A 19786-nucleotide genomic window follows, 5' to 3' on the forward strand; every position below is an offset into this window, starting at 1 on the left:
AGCTTTCCTTGTGACTGCCCCATGATCCTACTGCTTGCTTACCTGTTCACAGCTCTTCAGTATTGCTCGGTCTTCACTATTGACACAGTTTTTCCAGAAGGCAGCTTACCTTCTTCCTTGGGGTGTACAATGAAAGGAAAGCCTGTGCCTAAGCCATAGCTACCTAAGTTTTCTTGCTAATGCTAGTCATGGCAGTCATTGTAACAGTGGATTGTGTTCTTGCTGTGAAGAAAAACTGTCTTCTCAGGCTCCTGAATTTCTCTGGAAGGGTTTTATTTGCCTCTGACATAACTTTTGAGTTGCAAAGAATAATTGGAAATTAAGTTTTAGTAGTGGTCTCTAAGAGGCCCTCAGGCAGGGGATATGAGGAGAGCTTTGAAAATTAATTCTGTTTTGTTATCTGAGCAAAAAGTTGCAGGACAGTCGTTTTATCTCCTATTGGGTGCTTTAGGTCATATTTTTAGGGTTTGCAGGTTTTATTAAAAGATTCTGAAAAAATCCAGCGAGTTGCACATTGTGTGCTGTGATTGTAGAAGGGGTAAGCTTTTCATATAAAACACTGAATTTATGTTAAAAGATGCAGCTGTAAAAAGAATGGCCACAGTTGGACACCTCTGACTAAAAATGTTACTTTACCAAACTTGTTTGGGACTAGATTTAACATTTTAAAACACATGTAGGACATAAATAAATGAATAAATTAAAGGAGCAAATGCTGTGTAAAAACCAGAAATGTGCTTGTCTCTTACCAAAGCATGTCCTATTGTGTGTATGCTCTTAGAGGTTTGTAGAAGAAAGTTATTACCACTGTGGCATCCTATGGCTACTGCCAGGATTTAGGGCAAGGATGAGAATTGGAATTGGGATCCTTGGAATAACTAGGAAGTTGACACCCTGTCACAAGGCAGTCCCTAAGGAAACACTTGCGTAGGCTTTTAAGATCTGTATGTAGGATCTGTGGGTTTTGCAAGTAAGTAGTCTGAAACTCTGTCACTTGGTAAAACTATCAGCTGGAGCAATTCAGGAACTGTTAATGGTTTAAAGCAATCTTAGAGAGTGAGGTAACCCCTTAAGCAGCTTGCAGATGGGTAATTAAGGACTCACCTTCACCTCCCTGATATGGGATGGTACCTGGCAGTGTGCCAAGTTCTTTAGCACATGGTGGGAAGGCACTGATTGAATGCAGTCTAGAGCACTGATTGCAGAGTGGTGGAGGCTGGAAGGGACCTTTGGAGGTCACCTGGTCCAACACCACCCCTGCTCAAGCAGGATCACCTAGAGGCAGTTGCCCAGGACTGTGTCCAGCTTTTGAATATCTCCAAGGTGGGAGACTCCACAACCTCCCTGGGCAGCCTGTGCCAGTGCTCAGTAACGCTCGCAGTAAAAAAGTGTTCAGAGGGAACCTCCCGTGTTTCAGTGTGTGCCTGTTGCCTCTTGTCCTGTCGCTGGGCATCACTGAAAAGACCCTGGCTCCATACTCTTTGCGCCTTCCTTTCAGGTGTTTGTATACACTGATGAGATCCCTCCTATAGCTGCTGACTTGACACAGTTTATGCTTGCTCTCCATACTCTTCAGCTGCCCTGTAAGCAGGATTGGGTTTTAGACATACATTTTCAGAAGAGAGAAAGGAGAATGATGCTGTTAGAGGATGGGTGATGTATGCATTCCCAAACTTCATGTATCCATTTAAGAGATACCCTTAATGGAGATGATTTCTAAGCAATTAATTTAAAAAAGGATTTATGTTTTTCACCTGCAGTTGCTATCTACAGACTTACCTAAGAACCTGTCACTTTAACAGCTGTTTCACTCAAGCAATAAGCAATCTTCTCAGCTGATTGCTTACTTTTTATTTTTCTGGTAGCTCACAGGACTTGTGTAGTTAGGAAAAAATGTAATCTTTTTATACTGGCTTAATCACAAGACAATATGATTAATGTAAAGTCAGTAGGAGAACTGAAACAAATCACAGTATTGCTATTATAGCTAGTACAGGCAGGTGCAAGGGAGTAAGGATGGGAAGCCGGTATTTTGCCAGATAGGCTCTTGTTTTTTTGGCAAGTAAAATTCAGTTTTAATGGTGAAGCATTATGCAGTATATTAGCATTCTTTTAGTGTGTTTAATAAAAATGTTGCCTTGGTAACTGGAGACTTAACCACTGTAGCCTGTTGTAAATCCTTTTGGAGATGTGAGGAAGTGTTTTTGGTGCATTTATGTTACAAGAGTTACCACTAAAATCTTAAATACTGAGGAGCTGTGGTGTTGCAGGCTTCCTGATGATGGCTGTATAGTGTTCCTTCATTTGTTAAGGAAAAAAAAATTTCATCAGCATTTTTATCAGAGACTCATTAGGGATGAGCGCAGCAGCAAGAAGATGAACTGTCATCTCTTGTTCCAGCTTACAAATTAAGCCATTCTTCTACTGATATGTGCAAGCCTTATCCAAATATCCCTGCAGGCAGAATTGCACAACATTCCACCTTCCTTATCACAGCACTTCTTCCTCTTGTCTGAGATGTCTAGAGATTAACAAACCCTTATGGTGGATGGGGGCGTTAAGAAAAATGCCTCATTTGGAAAACTTGTAGAGCTAATTAAAAGTAAGTTGTATCATGCTGATTGACACCAAAGCTATATAGTATTTAGAAAATCTAAAGGCAGAGGTGAAATTATTAGAAAGGGGAAAACCACTTGTTCTATATCTGTATGCCCATCCAGTGTCTGAAGTGGTAATTACTTTATGATATATGATCATAGTTGTGTTGGAGCCCGTGGAAGTTAATGGGCTTCTGCTGTCTGAAGAAACACTTTAAATGAGATACTCATGGTTATAGCGGACTGAAGAGGGCTGCTAAAAACTCTGCTTACAAGCCTTAGTACTAATCTGAACGACTCTTACTGTAATGCCTCTTAGTCAAGCTTTTCTTACTTGCTTCCAGAGGGTGAAGCTATAAGTAGAATGAGTCACGTTTTAGGACTGCGATGGATTTCCCATATTCTGTTTTCTCTTTTTGAGGGAGAAACTGAGGGACAACTGATCTTGAACAAAACTTTGTACTCCTGGTATGTATTCTGTGCAGATGCTTCACATGAATGTGATTTGGTACAGATGGAGGGCTAAGCAATGAGTCTGCCTGGGAGTTTTTCCATGCTTTTCCCTGCAGCCTGGACTTCAGCAGTACGAAAGAGGCCTCATCTACAAAAGCTGTATGGCAGCATGGCTCGTGGGGAGGGTAACTGGAGATGGTGAGGGTGGAGATGGCCCTCTTAGCCCACTGTGGTTTTGCTTTCGGTGTCCTTCCTTGCCAGGCAGTTTCTTTCATATGTCTGATGGCTCTCCTTTAACATATAGGGTTTGCGGTAGAGCTGTCACGGTCTCCTGCTGTGATAGGTGGCACCAGTAGATCTTTGTGTCTCTATTTAGATAATTCCTTGAGAATGCAGATAGGAAGGAGGCAAGAAGTATCTCTCGTTCCTGTCCTGTGTATGCGTACAGCAGGAGCCCTGAGCTCAGAGTGACTGGCTGTGAGCAGGACCAAGAGAGAGAGACTTGGGAGTGGAGGCTGCTGCGGATTAGAGCCGAGGGGTATAACGGAATGTATAGGTGAAGGGTGTGAAGAACATCAGTGTTGTGGTCCCTGCAGTTTCCACTCCTGAATGAAGGCCTAATTGTAGTGTCCTTAGCTTTTTAAGGCCTTGCCTTCAATGATCATAATAATGGTAGGGGTAAAGGGAACATGGAATGTGTATGCAAAAGCAGTTATGGTCTGTGTGTGTGCTGGGCATTTTGTGGACTTTAGATTAAATTAAAACATGGTTTAGCCAATTCTGCTTTCTGGATATGTATTTATTGTTTAAAAGTTAAGCCTATGACTTCTTTCCCTGTTTTGACCAGAGGGAACAAAGTAGAAATTAGTGGACTGCAATCAATATCTAAACATTTGCAGTTGAGAAACGCCTTGTAGAAAGTAGTCCTGCACCTAACCCTGTTCTAGAAACTTGGAGTGAGAGTTCAGATCTACTGACTGTTGTTGAAACAGCTAAGGAGTGTGCTTCTCCAGAGTGGGCAGCCATCAGCCCTGGACCTCATTTACTACTTGCTGGACTGTTTTGTCAGATCTTAAGTGTTGATGGTGCTCCAGTTGTTTGCCTGTGTTAATATGTAGAGGTATTACATTTTTCCCATCCATTATTCTGCCAAGAAATCTCTAACAAATCCTTCTCTTTTGCAGGATTTTTTTGTCTGGCCGTTGTACCCAAACTACTGAATTGGGTATATGTATTCTTACGATGTTCTGAATTTAGTACCAGTGTCTGAGGAACTGTGGCTGAGAGAAATCAAGTTACATGCTTAAGTCAGGTAGGGATATTGCCAGGGCTGGAAGCTAAGCCCCGTTGTACTCAACTCATTGAGGGCAACACCTTTTCTATACTCGGAATTAACAGGACTGAGTAAGCAATTGCACCTTGAAGCTCTGTGCTGACTTCTGAAATAGCTGCTCTAAACCTTGTCTCTGATCTATTTGCTAGATCTCCGAGTGCTCTGGCACTACAGGGTGCAAAGGGCAAGAAAGTCTTGCTGAGCTGGCTTTTATGTAGCCAGCACTACTCATGCGGCACGTGTATGCATGTCATAGGTAGTCCTCAACTTGACTTTGCTGTTTTCTGTGCAGAAGGCTTCCAGCAGAGCTGGCTAAGCCATTGCTGCTGAGCTGTGTCACCTGGTCAAACCACATCCTTGGTAAGTCTCTACTGTTGCTGTTGTCACACTTGGGATCAGGTTGAATGATGTTGATCACAAGCCGGTAAGATGGAGGTCAAATCAAATGCTCTAGGAAAGGTAAATAGAAATGCAGGTGGTCTGCAGGTTAAGCCGCAAGTTTACCAGCTCTGAACACTGTTATAAAACCTTTTTGGGGAAAGGTTTGTTCTTTCGTGTCCCTGTGCGTGGAGGTTCGTCTCCTCCCCATGAGGAGGAGCATACCCATGGCTGCTGGGCCCTCCCACAGCCTCAGAACTGGGACTGGGATTTGGCTGGCTGGGGCTGCCTGAGCAGCGTGGCTGGTTAGGCAGCAGTCACCGCGGTCATGCAGTGCTGCCCTTCCCCAGGGCGGAGGGGAAGGGAGTGTGTGCTCGTGGGTTCATAATCTAAGGAAAGCCAGAAAGCAAGAAGGGCTGTATTTATTTACTGCTGTTGAACAAGCTGCTTGTTGGAAGCAGCCTATTTAACTATTCCAGTACTGAGTATTTTTTATGTAAGCCATGTGATTACTTCGTGGTATTTAGGCTTGATGGGGGAAAAACTGGTGTATTGCAGGAAGCCTATGGTCTGTCTTCTGGAGGAAGCTTTTTCTAATGTAGCTGACTACTCTGATGTATTCTAAAGTCCCTAAAAAAATGCCTGTTCAGCAGAAACCATTTTTTAAAACAAACAAAAAAACCCACCACCACAGTGAATGAGTCTTCTTTCAGAAAAGATCTCATAGTAGGATTAAAGAAAAAAAAGACATTTTCTCCTTCAGATACATGTATTAGGTTTGCGTGGCAAGGTTTCGGTAGTGGGTAGACTACAGGGGTGGCTTCTGTGAGAAGCTGCTAGAAGCTTCCCGTATGTCTGACAGAGCCAATGCCAGCCGGCTCCAAGAGAGACCTGCCGCTGGCCAAGGCCGAACCCATCAGTGACAGTGGTAGTGCCTCTGGGATAACAGATTTAAGAAGAGGGGGAAAAAAACCCCTGTGCAACAGCAGCCAGCTGAGAGGAGTGAGAATATGTGAGAGAAACAACCCTGTAGACCCCCAGATCAGTGAAGAAGGAGGGGGAGGAGGTGGTCCAGGTGCCGGAGCAGAGATTCTCTTACAGCCCATGGTGAAGACCATGGTGTGAGGTAGGCTGTCCCCTTGCAGCCCATAGAGGTCCACGGTGGAGCACATATCCACCTGCAGCCTGGGGAGGACCCCGTGGTGGAGCAGGGGAAGAGTGAGGAGTCCTGCCCCTGAGGAGGAAGGAGTGGCAGAGACAAGGTGTGATGAACTGACCCCAACCCGTGTTCCCTGTCCCCATGTGCTGCTGGCGGGGGGAGGAGGTAGAGAAAATCAGGAGTAAAGTCAAGCCTGTGAAGAAGTGTGGTGGGGGGAGGTGTTTTAAGATTTGGTTTTATTTCTCACTATCCTACTCTGATTGGATTGGTAATAAATTAATTTTCCCCAAGCTGAGTCTGGTTTGCCCATGATGATAACTGGCAAGTGATCTCTCCTTGTCCTTCTCTTGACCCACGAGCCTTTTATCATATTTTCTCTCCCCTGTCCAGCTGAGGAGGGGAGTGATAGAGCTGCTTTGGTGGGCACCTGGTGTCCAGCCAGGGTCAGCCCACCACAGATGCTGAGAGAAACGGCCACTGATTGTGGTGTCAGTCCCTGAACAAGCCACCCCCCAAAAGCCAGGCTGTGAGTGCTTACTGTCCGCAGGGCTATTGGGCTGGCTGCTTGCTATCAAATCCCTTTGCTTCAGTAAACTGGCATCTTATTTTCTGTCTTCCTGGAAGTTTCCTGCAGTGGTGCTATATTCACAGCTAATAGTTTAATATGACTCATGGGCCATCCAGCGTGGATCTGGGTGGGTTGGAAGGGCTGGGACTGGTGGAGGGCGTTGTCTGGAACAGGACACTGGGACCATGGGATGATGTCAGATGGGGTTATAAATCTACAAAGGCTTTTAACTTCAGTGACTGTTTGCTGAATAACTCTTTATTTTGAACTCTGCAGGACAGCTCTGCCTTCTGATCTGACACTAAGAATTTAATCACGTGCAAAAGAAACATAGTCTGTCAATGTATTGCACTAGGGATGGGTGGATGGTGGTTGCTTTTGTTCTATTTAAAATAGTCTCCGCACACAACTGTACATCTGGGAAGCTGGAACATAATTTTGATAGATATATGTGACATTTTATCCTTGCAAGAATGATATATCATAAATGAAACCTGAGCTGGACTTTCTTCTTTTTTCCCCCACATTGTTCCAGGTACCTGCTAATACCTTCCATAATTGCTAATGTTTTTTTGGGTTGAAAACGGCTACAGAGCCTATCAGAAGCTGTAAGAGGAAAGGGAATCTGTACAGGAAGGCAAGACCTGAATCTTTGCAACTCTGCAGCTGCTCTGATCCAAATCTTGGCTTCCTGGTCCAAGCCTAAGGATTAGTTTATTCTTTTCTGCATAAAGTACTATTGTAAGCTGCCCAGAACATAAAGGTATAACTTTTCACTTAAAAAAAAATAATAAAATACAAGCCTCTTCATTGGCTGCAGTTAGCCAGTATGTGTATCCTTAAACTGAAAGGGAGCATCTTCCCGCTGGAGGGTGGCCTGTGATGGAGTGTTACTTCTGTACTAGCTTGCACTGCTGTCTGCTTCAAAGGGGGTTTTGAGCAAAATTTTATCGGCTTGATGTGTAGGAAAAGTAGGGACAACATATTAGCAAAATAATTCCTGTGTCAGTACAACCTGTCTCTGCAGGAAGATTTTCTGAGTAAAGCTCCAGTGCTTTCTCTCCAGAATGTACAGCTGTGTGTCCCCTATGAGCCATCAAGACTGAAAAATGCATCTGAAAATGTTTAAATTATTATTCTGGAACAAAAATGTTTCAGAGAAAGCGAGTGAGCCTAATCTGTATCTCTGGAAGGTATGGCCACCTCAGGTTGCTTTGGGTGTAACGGATCCAACCAAGTAATGTCTTCACCCCTGCTGCTCTGGTGAGGCAGTTCCACAACCCCCTTCCTGTGACACTTACACACCTTCTCACCTATTCATGGCCAATTTAGGTCAGTTTGTTCTATTGCAAGCATCAACCTTTACCAACACATTAAGAGGGGAAAGAATGCCTGAAACTAGACAGCAGTCAAATTTTCCCCTTTGCTCTCGTTTAAGAAAGTGAAGTCCTTCGAGTGTCCTGTCATACTGTGGGTTAGCTACACCTGTGATCATCCCTCAGGTCTTTTTCTGCATCTCTTCAGGGCCAGGGAATCTGTTTGGCCAGAACTGTACAGAAGGGATTGTGTGTGGGTCTGGCACAAGGGCTTATGTCTGCCTTCACTTACAATGCAGATCATGACTGTGTTTTTCTTTTTGCACTGGTGTCACACGGTTGTCCTGTGAAGGTCTTGTATACTTGGGTCTCCCTCCTCTGCTCTTAGTAAATGGTGAGCTCCCAGATTAAATACAAATTTATTATCTCTGTATAAATGTCTATGTGCTTTTGGGCTATTAGGTTTCACCAAGAGCTTGCAGCAAAACCAAGTCTGCTTGTGCTTTCCTAAGGCTTTCTGTCCCCTGGAATTTGGAGAAGGCACTTCTGCAGGATACAGCTCTCCCTACTGTGGTGGACCCTTTTCTCCCGGCTGGGTTTTGTGACACTGTTTTCTGGATCCTGAAGTTCCTGGCCAGTTGAAGTAAGTTTTGCATCTGACAGAAGTAACATCAAAGAACCTTTAAGGTGGCCGTTATGCTGTTACCTTTTGTATGTGAGAGGCAAGTTGCTCGGACCGGTTGTGTTGCTCTCCTGCTCTTCCCTTCAGGCAGGCCCCCAATTTATTTAGTCTAGTACACAGGTAAAGGAAATGTTAACATAACCACTGTTGTTACAGATTACTTTGTCCAGACACCAGCAGTTGCAAAATCCACCCCACTGCTGTTACTGCCCTAGTGTTGCTGGCTCCTGCCCACGTTTAACTCTTGGTACTTGACAAAAGCAAGTTGCTCTTTCCCTCCCCTGCAGCTGCCCACTCTAAAGAATTTGCTGTGACTACTCAGTCCCTTGCTTGTCCTAGAGGTCTGCAGAGGAAACAATATCTCAGTTTTTTTATATTGGGAGCTAAAGACCTCTTTTCTCTCTTGATTTGTGCAAGATAAAAAGAAGTAAAGAAGCAAAGGGTGAAAATCTGCAGGTCACTGCTATCGCATCTTTGCATCGCCAGTGCAGTGCAGTGGCAGGGGCGCTGGATCATCCTTACATGGGAGCTCTGTGTCTTTTCACTCCACATTTATAAATTAAGGTGATGCTGTTGGGCCCAGAATCCTTTTTACCCTTTGTGCAACATAATTCCAGGGAACCTTTTTTCCTCTCCTGATTATGAGTAGTAGTTTCTTCTCAGTGCAGTGTGAGGAATGGTCACTACAACATTAATACTTCTCTTCTGCAACACAGTGTTGTATTCAAGAGTTGAGGCTCAGGTGAGACGGAGGCAGTATCTGCTGCTTTCCCCTGTTGACCACCCTCTCCCTTAATGTCACTCTGAGATGGTCTTTGACGCTGCTCGGGACACATCCTGTCTGGGACCAAAAGGCCAGTCAAAGCCAGGATGAGAGACAGTAACAAAGCGTCGAGTTTGCTGACGCTTTCATCTAGCGATCAACAGACATTTTTATCGCGGACCTGCATCTATAATTTCTCTAATACCAAATGCACCTTGTGAGCTGGAGGCGGGCTGTCTGTGTTTCCTCTATTTAAGATGCTTTGCAAGTGCCTGTGACCATATAAAGCTAAGCGAGCCTGTCCCCAGAGCTGTGATCTAGCATGTGGTATGTCCCAGGTTTCTAATCTCCAGGAATGAGAGAGGACCACGTGTCTGCAGTGTGTCACTTCTGAATAACTGCTCTGGGAAGGGCTGACTTTTAGCAATTAGAGCATCAAACTCGATACACATAGGATGGCACAGGTTAAAACAGGAGCAGATGCCTCGCAGCATGTATGTGTCTGTATTGGTTATATGATACCCCAAAACTCCAGATGTTTTACCGGGCACAATGCAGGCAGTTCTTCCCCAAATCCTAATCCTGGTGGGAAGGCAGGATGCGGGAAGGAACAATATGATGCTAATGTGCTTTCCTGTGGGTATTACAAAAGACAGGGGTTCTTTTGGAGGGCTGTGTTTGTATCTCTGCAGGGAGGGTGGGTTTCAAGAGAGAAACAAGGACTTAAGGAATAAAAGGCTTGTTGTGAGAGTACTAAATGGGAGATGAATGGACACTCACCTGAGCTGTGTGACATATTCCTATGTCTCTGTGCTGTGCCCAGGAAGGAGCTGGTACCTAAGAGGCAGGGCAGAGGCTGCGCTTGCCACATCTCCAAGATGCAGCAAGGCATGGAGGCAGGCAGAATTTTATGCTCGTAACTTTGATCAGCAATGGCCCTTTAAGGCTGAGCGAGGCGTGCAGCATGGACACTGCCCAGTCCAAATCAAGCAGCCACGTGAACTGTAGCCGGGTGGGCAGTGCCAGGCTGGCAGAGCAAAAGCCTTCCAATGGCAGAGGGAATCTTATTGAACTTGCTGGCTCCCACCCATTCTGCTCCCTTTTTCCTTGGGACAAATGAGAAGAACCTGTCTCCAAGTACAAGATTTTGGGGGTATGTATCAGAGTAAGAGATGCCTGACAGTAAAACGTCCATCTTGCCCTGATTTCTGTCTGGGGTGCTGCAATGTCGAGTGAAATAACCTTCCAAGCCAGCTCTGGTGCAGATGTATTTTGGGTTATGTTATTGCTGGGAGCTTTCTCCCTGATGAGCTCTTTCTGCCTCTCTGTCTTCCTGATCTCTGGCTCTCTTCACTCTTTTTTTTCCTTGGGCTGGGATGTGTGCTGTCTGTAATGCATCAGGAAGTAATACGCAATGAGGAAACTCTCATCATCTGTGCATCAGGGAGAGAATTATTGACTGAGTGCTGAGCAGTCAAGTTATTGATTCAAACCATAGCCCAGTCTCTCCGTCTGCCGCTTGGAGTGGCTGGTTACGTCCTTCTGGTTCATTGCATTTAATCGGATTCCCTGAGCTGCCACGCAGAGGGAGAGAGTTAGAACCAGATCCATCTATAATGTTTGCTTCAAAATCCAGTTCCGTATCCCCTTCTCCATCCATGGAGCAGGCAGATTCAGATGCTCTGGACATCAGCACCAAAGTGCAGCTCTACGGCGTGCTCTGGAAGAGACCCTTTGGGAGGCAGTCAGCCAAATGGTCCAGGAGGTAAGCTACAGTCGCTGAGGGATGCTCAGGTGAAATACAAAGCCTAAGGGTGCTGGGGTAAGTTAGAGCCTGAGTGCTTGGCTCTTCAAGTGCAGCTAGCCAGGCAGAGACTAGGGGTGAAACTTTGGGCATAGCTTCCCTGCTCTTCTGAGTCTGCTTTACACACATGGCACCTCGTGCTTGCTTCTTTATCTGCCCAGTCCCTGTGCAACGTGTACTCCAGGGTGGGAATAGGGACTACCTGCCTCCTCTGGATAATTATCCTACGATCGTTTCATGAAAGAGGAAAAGTCAGCTCCTATATTTTGCCCCTGAACTGCTTGACTTTGTTCATTAGCACTTGTTAAAGCTCTTTGAGTCCTTTGGGTACGAGATGGCTAATCTGGACTGATTGTGCATGTGGGACTGTGTGTGCATGTGTATAGTCTGCAGAGGTTTGTGGACCAGCATCAGTACTGCTGTGCTGCGTGATGGTGATGGCACGCTTGGAACAGCAAATGCAGACTATCTTCCCTGGGGAGAAGGTGGCTCTGAATTCTTTTCCATCTGCTGCTAGGGAGTTGTAAGCTGCTGCTGCGTGTTGCATATCAGCAGCCAGGAAGCTTGGAGCTGGAAAGCATTTGCTATAACCTTTTACCAAGGACAGAAATATGTTCTATAATACTGAAGCGATAGGTCAGTTTGAGGTTTAAAGTTGGTGTAGTTTCTTTATGTGAATCGCTGAATCTCACAGGAGAGTTTTCTGCTGGCTGTCAAATGATGAGACACGACTTTATGGATGGGTATTCGCACAGAAACATAGCACAGCTCTTTCTCATTGCTCACGGGGGGTACATGATCCAATGGATTAAACCTTACAGCACTCCTGGACGGCAGATTAATGTCACTGCTGATAGATGTCGTTGGCAAATGATTCAGTTAGAAGACTGGCAGCTGAGAAACTTGCATTTTCACGCTACCGCTGCCAGAGACATGTTTTGTGGGCCAGGATTTGTTGTCGTGATCTATTAAAGAATAGTAGTACTTAACCGCCTTTAGTAGTTTGATATCAGCAGATGAAAAAGTCTGCCAGAAAAGCAAAGTAATGTTGTTTTCTTCCCCCACCTCACCTTTCCACTGGCGAAAGACACAAATAAGTCATTAACAAAAGGCAGCACAGGAAGCTGGAGCTACCTCTGGAGCTGAAAGGCAGTTTTGTAGCCTTTGTAGCACAGTGTGTGTCAAGGCTTTTTTTGAAGAATAAATTAACCTGCACATGAGCAATGTCTGTCGGCTACCTCGGGTACTTACCTTTTGTGGGTACCTTTTTGCTTCAGTCTGCAGTGTAGGCACAACACATCAAATCCATTTCTAAACCCAGCTTTCCCAGTTTTGTGCTGTGTAGTAACCACAGTGCTGTCTAGTCTAGACCTGTGAAGATGCTGTGGCCTGAAAAACAGTTAAATGTTGCTTGGGAAGCAGTTTTGTCTTTATAGCAATCTCTGACCCGGATGCAGGTTTTATGCTGTACTCCCCCACCCACCCCATCCCTGCCCCCAAAACAATGGCCTTTTTTCACCCAGAAGGGAATTTGTGCTGATGCTCCCTACTCAGCTCCCAGACATTGATATTTAAATGAATTATGTCTGGAAACTAATTTGACTGTGTTATGGAAAAGAAGTGGACAGAATAACAGAGGGGAAGGTAATTTGCCACGGAGGAGAAATTCTTAAAAGGCTTTTTTTTTTCTTCCTAATCAAAATTTCTTGCAGGCAAATGGCCCATCTCTGTGCTCTCTGTCATTATTTATTTAGTGCTGTTCTATTCCTAGAAGTCAACCCCATCTCCAGCAAGTGGTAAATATTTTAGTGATAGCAGGTGGGAGGAAATGGGGAGGTGACCGTGGGGTGGGGATGATGTGGAAGGTTAGCTGCACGCATGGCAGCAGAGGGTCCTGGGGCACCAGAGACAGGTCAGTGGGAGGCGAACACAGGGAATCTGTAGGGTTTGGAAGGAAGGGGTTTCTGGAGTAAAAAGACTGGAACAGATGAAACAATAAGATTTTTTTATTGCAGGAGAGATTTCCTTTAAAGTAAAAAATCTTGCATGTTATTAGAAGTCGGTCATTATGGGGGGATAAGGAGCAATTCATCTATTCGCCCCCTTTAACCTCCATGACCACCAAGACACAGCTGGTCAAGTGCATTATTTTATGAAAAGGAGAAGAGATGTTTCCTGCTCCAGTTAAATTAAGAGAAAGAATTGACTATTGCTAGATACAGTTGAGGATCTGATCTCTGAGCAATGTAGATTTTGTCCTGAAATCTCAGATTACTACTTTTAATCTGTTTGGTATTTACAGGTAGTAACTTTGCTGTGAAGTAATTTTGCTCTGGACAATATTACTATTCCCTGTCCCAAGGAAAGTCTTCCCAAGATATGGGAGATAAACCAGCCTGCAACAGGAGGATTGATCACATCAGGCCATCAGCCATGCAGATGAGTCTGTGTGGCTGCTTAAGAGATGCATGATACTTACTGGCTTGATCCTATTCATTTGGCTGTAGCAACAGTGCTGCTGGAGACACTGAGAGGAAAACCAATTGTTTAAGGGGAAGATGGAGCCTGAGTAGATAATGGATCAAGGAAAAAAGTCCAGGCACGGTGTCCAGTGCTTTAATGATTGAAATCCCAGGCTTGGGGATTTCACGGCAGTAGAGGTTATGCAGGGAGGGATAGCAGAGCCTTGTTTTAGTCAGGGCTGCGTCCGATGGCACCTGTGAAGACAGCAAGACTTGACATGAGGCAGTTGTCTGGAGCACTCTCAGCCCTTTCCCTTGCCCACACAATGGTCTGTCCTGCAGCCTAAGTATTTGTGCGCTGCCTGAGAGTGCTCAACTGACCGAGAGTGGGCTGGGTGCTTCTGGCACTGGACCAGCACGGCTGTGTTTATCTGCCAGGGCTGACGTCTGAGCGTGCTGCCTTTCAGAGCTTTATTTTGGAATGCCATCAGCAGCATCCTAGCCCCTGTCTCTCTAAGAGAAGAAGTTCTATTCCGAAGGTGAATTTTCTTTCCTTGTAAAGTAATATCCTTCCAAAAGAGATGCAACAGCCTTCTGAGTTTACTGGTGCTTTTGACCAGTCTAAGCTTGGGTCACTGTTGGACTGTCTTTGGAAAGTCATATTCTCAGCCTTTGATTATGGGTCCTCCTCTTCCCACCAAACTGCACCCCGTTCTTCCTTCCAGTTAACAACAAGCAGTTTAGTCTCTTCCCTACTCCAAAAGTTGTACTGGTAACGGCATCAGCCTGGCATGGAGTCTGGAATGAAATGCACAAGGTATGTACCTGCCCTGGACGTGGCATGAATGGGGCACTGTAGCTTTGCAGATAGGAAGTGACACATCCTTTTTTACTGTGAGTGATCCCAGCCCCTTACAGAAATGTCAGGCTCTAAGCTGTCACCTTTCAGGTGAGAGACTTTGGGGCTAAGGGGAACAGTTCCAGGAGGGCATCTGCTCAGTGGTCAATGAGAAAAGCAAGGTGGAACTTTAGGAGTTGAAAAGAGTAGAGAATAAACCAGAAAATATGCTTATACCTCTGAGTAAATCCATCAGAGATGCCAGGGTGCTGCTGGAAGGAGGGAAACACAGCACAGTTGAGAGAGAAATTTTATCTTCTCTTGGACCAGTCCTGGCTGTGGCACTGCGAAGCATGCACATAACCTTGTTTTCCAGCAAAGTGGCTACCAACAGTCACTGGATGTGGTCACGGGACAGATGGAAAGGATGATTGTTTAGGACTGTTTTCTGCTCTAAAAAAAGCTAGAAGGCAGGCAACTGCAGAGCAGCGTGTGTGCGTGCAGCGTGGGGGCAGCGGGAGCTGCTGAAGCAGCACAGGGGCTGTGAGTCAAGCAGACCATGTGCTTCCCTCTCATCCTTGTAAACTTCCCACTTGGCTGGTTGCTGTCGGGAAGCATCCACCTCTTCCCGCTCCCTGCCCAGGCGCTGCTCCAGCTGCCTGGAACCAGGGCAGGAGGCAGCCAGGAAAGCCTGGAGCTGTCAGGAGAGGAAGAGTGAGGGACAGGTACTGCAGTCTCTGAGCTGACGTGCTGATAAAGATCCTTTGCCCATCGGTTTCCTGAGCCGTCCCCAGGGAGAGAGAACTGGGCTGATGTAGTAACAGGGATTCGCTGCCTGTGCTCCTGGACTGGCGCCCAGAAAACCACCACTGGAAGGAAGGACCAGTGAGACTGCTGCAGTTTTATAATGTAAACAGGTAACACAGTCCATTGTCACTTCAAAAACTTTTACAAAGATTAGCTAATTAATCTCATTAGCCCTCTGTGACACAAAGAAAGCACTTTGTCCCCAGAGATCAGGTATCTCTACTCGTCCAGTATAGAGCTGTCGTGTCTAATTCTGGCAGATCAAGTCACTCAGATTGTTACTGTTCCCCTGCTATTCCAGTTTAATTACACTGCGGTTTCAGTGGTTTCTTAGTGCAGGATCTAGTGACAGGACATGGGTGACCCAAGGGTGGGTGACCATACGCGAATGGCTCTTGTGCTGCATGTGGGGTGTGCGTGGCTGTACCAGGTCCGCTCACCTCTTTCACCTTTGCTGCTGCTCTCCAGGCTTTTTGAAAGCTGCTCTGTTTTTAAATCTCTTCTTTTTTTTTTTTTAGTTTCTTGTTTGTATTCAAACAATTCCCCTGTCTTTCCAGCACTCCTTTTTCTTCTGCTGGTTCATCTGTGCCTAATTCAGATACGGGTTCAGTGCCTCCAGCCCCCCAGTCCTAACTGGGTGTCTCTCCCCATTCTCTCTTGGTCATCTTTTCCCTTTCTGCTCTTACTCACCTTGCTGCTGCTTCAGTCTTCAGCTTGCCCTTGAGTCTTGTAACTTCCTCCTCTACTCCTTCACGTCACCCCTCTTTCCATTGTGCTGCATCAATTATCCTCGTATTGTTGTATGGAGGCTTCGTCCTGAAAGTCAAAGTTAAAGTGGTCATTGCCTTCCAGGTAAGGATAGATGAGGGAATATAATCTAAGCATAAATACATTATGACCATCAGCTAACCAGTTTTTCAATGTTTTTCCTTCATTATTTGCTGTGGAGTTTTGTTACTGTTTTTTAAACTCTTATTTTGAACGTTTTCATTCCAAATCCCCACAGATTCTCTCCACATCTGTGAGGTCAGGGATCTAAAAGTTCATTAATCTGCCAGAGGCACATAAATTCTCAGAGATCTGCGCTATGCTTTGTTCTGGGTTTTGTTTTGGTTTTGTATTGCCCTGGAGCATAATCTGTAATATGGGGATTATCAGCAGCACTGAGCAGGCAAAAAGTATGTAACAAACTAAAGCCTGGCTTTAACTGGGGGTTAACATTTAGATTAAAAATCACACATAGCTAAAGATCAGTATCTTTACCTGTCTTGCAAATGTTTCTTGAGGTTGTTCGGACTGACAAGACTGTTGGAATCAATGAATAGACTTTCTCCGTTCCATGTGGTGTGCTGGTTTTTATTCCATGTGGTGTGTTGGGTTTTATTCCTTATTTTCATATTTATACCCACAGTATCTAGTTCACTCTGACCTGTTGGACCAAGCACAGGCCATTGGCCAGGCAGGATTGTTCTTCAAAGAAGTTGTTTCTGTATTTATTGTGCAGATGAGGTTACGTGTCCCTCTAAAAATCAAGTCCTTGTTGAACTAAGGATTAGAGACATAAAGTGAAGATGCAGCTACTCATAAGAAAGCTTTCTTACAGAGTTAGTGACAAGAGGTGGGAGGAAAAATGAAACAGGAAAGCACAAGGCTGCTGCTCACAGAAACGATGTGGAGCTCTCTCTGGTATCTGCCTTGGCCAGGATCATCTCTGAACCTGCTGCAGGGATCATGGCTGCCTTTGCCATTAATGCAAATATATCTGAAAACACTAATCCTTTTTCCACACAAAGGTGAGACCTTGATGAACCCCCTCTACCAGTTATGTGTCTCGCAGAGCTGGGCCTAACACAGATGTCTAACATCTGCTAAATGGGTCGGTGTCTCAAAGTTGTGTGAGCAGTTCAGCCCCCCCCTTTTTCTGGGATGCTCCTTCCCATCCCTGCCTACTGTCATGAGGAAACCATTCTGGTCTCTGATCTGTGACACTGGCGAGAGGTTTGGGATGGAGATTCCCATCATAGGGAAAGCAAGTTGTGCCCCATAGACAGTCCATCTCCCTGTACATGTTGGGCACCTTTTACAATCATGCAGAGAGAGCATGGACAGCCCCCGTAGGTGGGGTCATGCACTGCCTTCCCAGCTGAGGGGTCGTTAGATGCAGCTCCTCTGGGAGGTGCACTGGGACATGAGCTCGGGCGGAAGGGTGATGGTCCCCTGGGTGGAAGGTGAATAGTAATTGCTCCTACTCGGACAACTTGCTGGACAGGCTGCACTGTGTACGAGCACCTTTTCGGTCCGCTACTGACTAAATGACCTCAGTGCAGAAGAGTGATTTTTTGCACCGAGTCATGCTGTTCTCCTTGGAGAGATTTTGCCAGGCTGTGGTCAGGAACAACAGGTGAGGTTAGGTAGTCAACCATGATGATCCCAGAGTATCAAGCAAGAAGACAGTGCCCTGCTGAGGAAGCAAGCTGGCTTCTTCTCCCTGCCTCTGATATCAACAGGAACAGGTTTAGATGAGTGGGCAAGGAGAAGAAAAAATTTGGGGCACAATAATTGTTGCTGGTGTTTGTACGTTCTGAAGATTTCTGGATGTAAATACGCACGTGTTCAATGACTGCCACTGGAGCAGGCGCACAGTAGGTCCAGAGCTGCAAGCATTCGGAAGTTTAACTTTGTTCTGTGTTTTTCAGTCCTTTCTGTGAGCCCATGGCTCATGTTTCCATGGCATGCGGCAACTTCATTTCTCTTGCCAGAGCCATGGTAGAAGAGCAAGAGATAAGGAGCTGGTCAAGTGGTAAAGCTTCCCCCCGAGTATAATAATGATAATTATTATTAATAATATATTATGAGATATATATAATTTTATTATTATAATGATAGTTCTCCGCCAGCTTTGACTTCTTTCTTTAGCTTTAGGAACCAAACTGGTACCAAATCGCTGTGACCATCTCTACTGGAGGCAATGCCTTCTGCTTCAGGAGAGGACTGGGGTGGGATGGGCAGGTGGAGGTATTAGAATTGCTCTTGTGGATCAGACCATTCAGCCTGCAGCTCATCTCTAACGGTGGCTTCGGAGGAAGGTGCAGGAATCCCCAGGCTGCACAACTGGAAAGTGCTGCCCGGAGAAATGTCTTCCTGATCCCTCTCAGTGGAGGCTTTCCGCCCAGAAGCAGGAGGGTTTCCTGGGGATCTTCTCATTATTCACAGAAAGGCCTTATCCTTTCCAGATTCCTCATGAGCTCTTGTCCTTGGGACCACACGAAAGTGATTAACACAGCAGTGTTTCATGCAGTGTAAAAAGGCATTCTTTATTAATTTTCAGATTATTGCCTTTCACTTTCTTTGCAAATCCCTCTTTTCTCATATCAGAAAATATGTACAGAATAGTGCAACATCTTTTCTTTGTCATTTAATCTTTTGAAACCTCCCTGCTAAACTTGTCCCCATTTTTTTTTCAGCTGCTCTTCAGCATTTTTGAGCGCTGCAGAGATTTAGACCAAATTTGAGCTAAGTCAGGTATCTCTCCCCTGTACATCTGCCTGCAGGGTAAATGCAACCTCAATTTTTGAAGAGAAGAGGGACTCTCCCAGGGGCATTTTGAACATGCAAATAAGCTATAAGTGGCACTCCTTTAATCACAATTTTGAGGACACACTCCAGTAAATTAGAGGCTTGGTTTTACAGAAGCTGTGATATTTTGTGGCTACTAGACAATGTTCATCAGAGCATACCTAAGGCTAACTGAGCAGAACAAGGCACATTTTAATGTGACATATATGAGGAAAAAAATAAATGCAATTTCCTTTGTATTTACAAAGGTCAATGAAAGGAGACTTTGCCAGGACCTCTGCTTAAAAATATCTCTAAAATTTATTTCTGCTCCGGAGTGCTCTCATAGACAATCTTTTGCCTCGAGAGTCACTTGGGGATGCTAGCCTGTGACTCTCCCTGCCATATGACTTAGCGTTACAGTGGAAACTCTTCTCTTCTGGCTTATGCTGACATGGGAGGCAAGAGGGTGGCAGGGAGTGGATTGCAAAAATAAGCTTTTAGTTGCTCTTAGCCCATACGAGACACCCTTAAAAAAAAGGAGCGGCTCTCTTCCAATAGGTTGAATCCAACACATGGGCTAGATAGAGCGCGCACAGGTCAAGATGCCAAAAGGCTTTGGCTGTGCTCCTGTCTTGGACACAGACCGCCGTCCTGTTCCCCTGTTGAGTAAATGGTGCTATGGTTTGCCTTCAACACTGGTGTGTGCACGCTGTGGTAAGCTGCAAGCACAAAGCACTTGAACTTGGCACTTAGTGTTAAGCACTAACTCTTGGCTATGAGCAGAAGTGAGGCACCTCACCTTAGGCTTAGATGGGAATAGTAAACTCTTCTGCTCAGGTAGCAGCTTTAGTTAGGTGGAGATTTTCTTGTGCTGCGAACCATGACCTTTGTTCTAGCAGAATTTATTTCCTTTCTTAAAGGTTCTTCATCATTAAGGAAAGTTTCCTGCTCTACTATGCTGAGAGTGAGAAGAAGAGTTTTGAAAGCAATAGATACTTCAATATCCACCCCAAGGTGAGCAGCATGTGCATGGGAGAGGGGGTTATTCTGTCTAGCTTCTCCTTACAT

General features: G+C 45.3%; 1 protein-coding gene across 3 annotated transcripts in view; it reads left to right on the plus strand.

Annotated features, from left to right (window-relative positions):
* Positions 1–10275: 10275 nt before the first annotated feature.
* Positions 10276–19786, plus strand: part of PLEKHD1 (pleckstrin homology and coiled-coil domain containing D1) — a 31128-nt gene continuing 21617 nt past the window's right edge. For 2 of the 3 annotated variants that reach the window (XM_049825762.1, XM_049825764.1), the window contains exons 1-2: positions 10284–11014; positions 19639–19732. In XM_049825762.1, the coding sequence (XP_049681719.1) occupies positions 10866–11014; positions 19639–19732 (243 nt within the window). In that variant the 5' untranslated portion in view covers positions 10284–10865. Of the gene's footprint in view, positions 11015–19638; positions 19733–19786 lie in introns of all 3 variants that reach the window. The other variant, XM_049825763.1, reaches the window with a different exon arrangement.

This window comes from Accipiter gentilis, chromosome 22, assembly GCF_929443795.1.
Source record: "Accipiter gentilis chromosome 22, bAccGen1.1, whole genome shotgun sequence".
NCBI lineage: Eukaryota > Metazoa > Chordata > Aves > Accipitriformes > Accipitridae > Astur > Astur gentilis.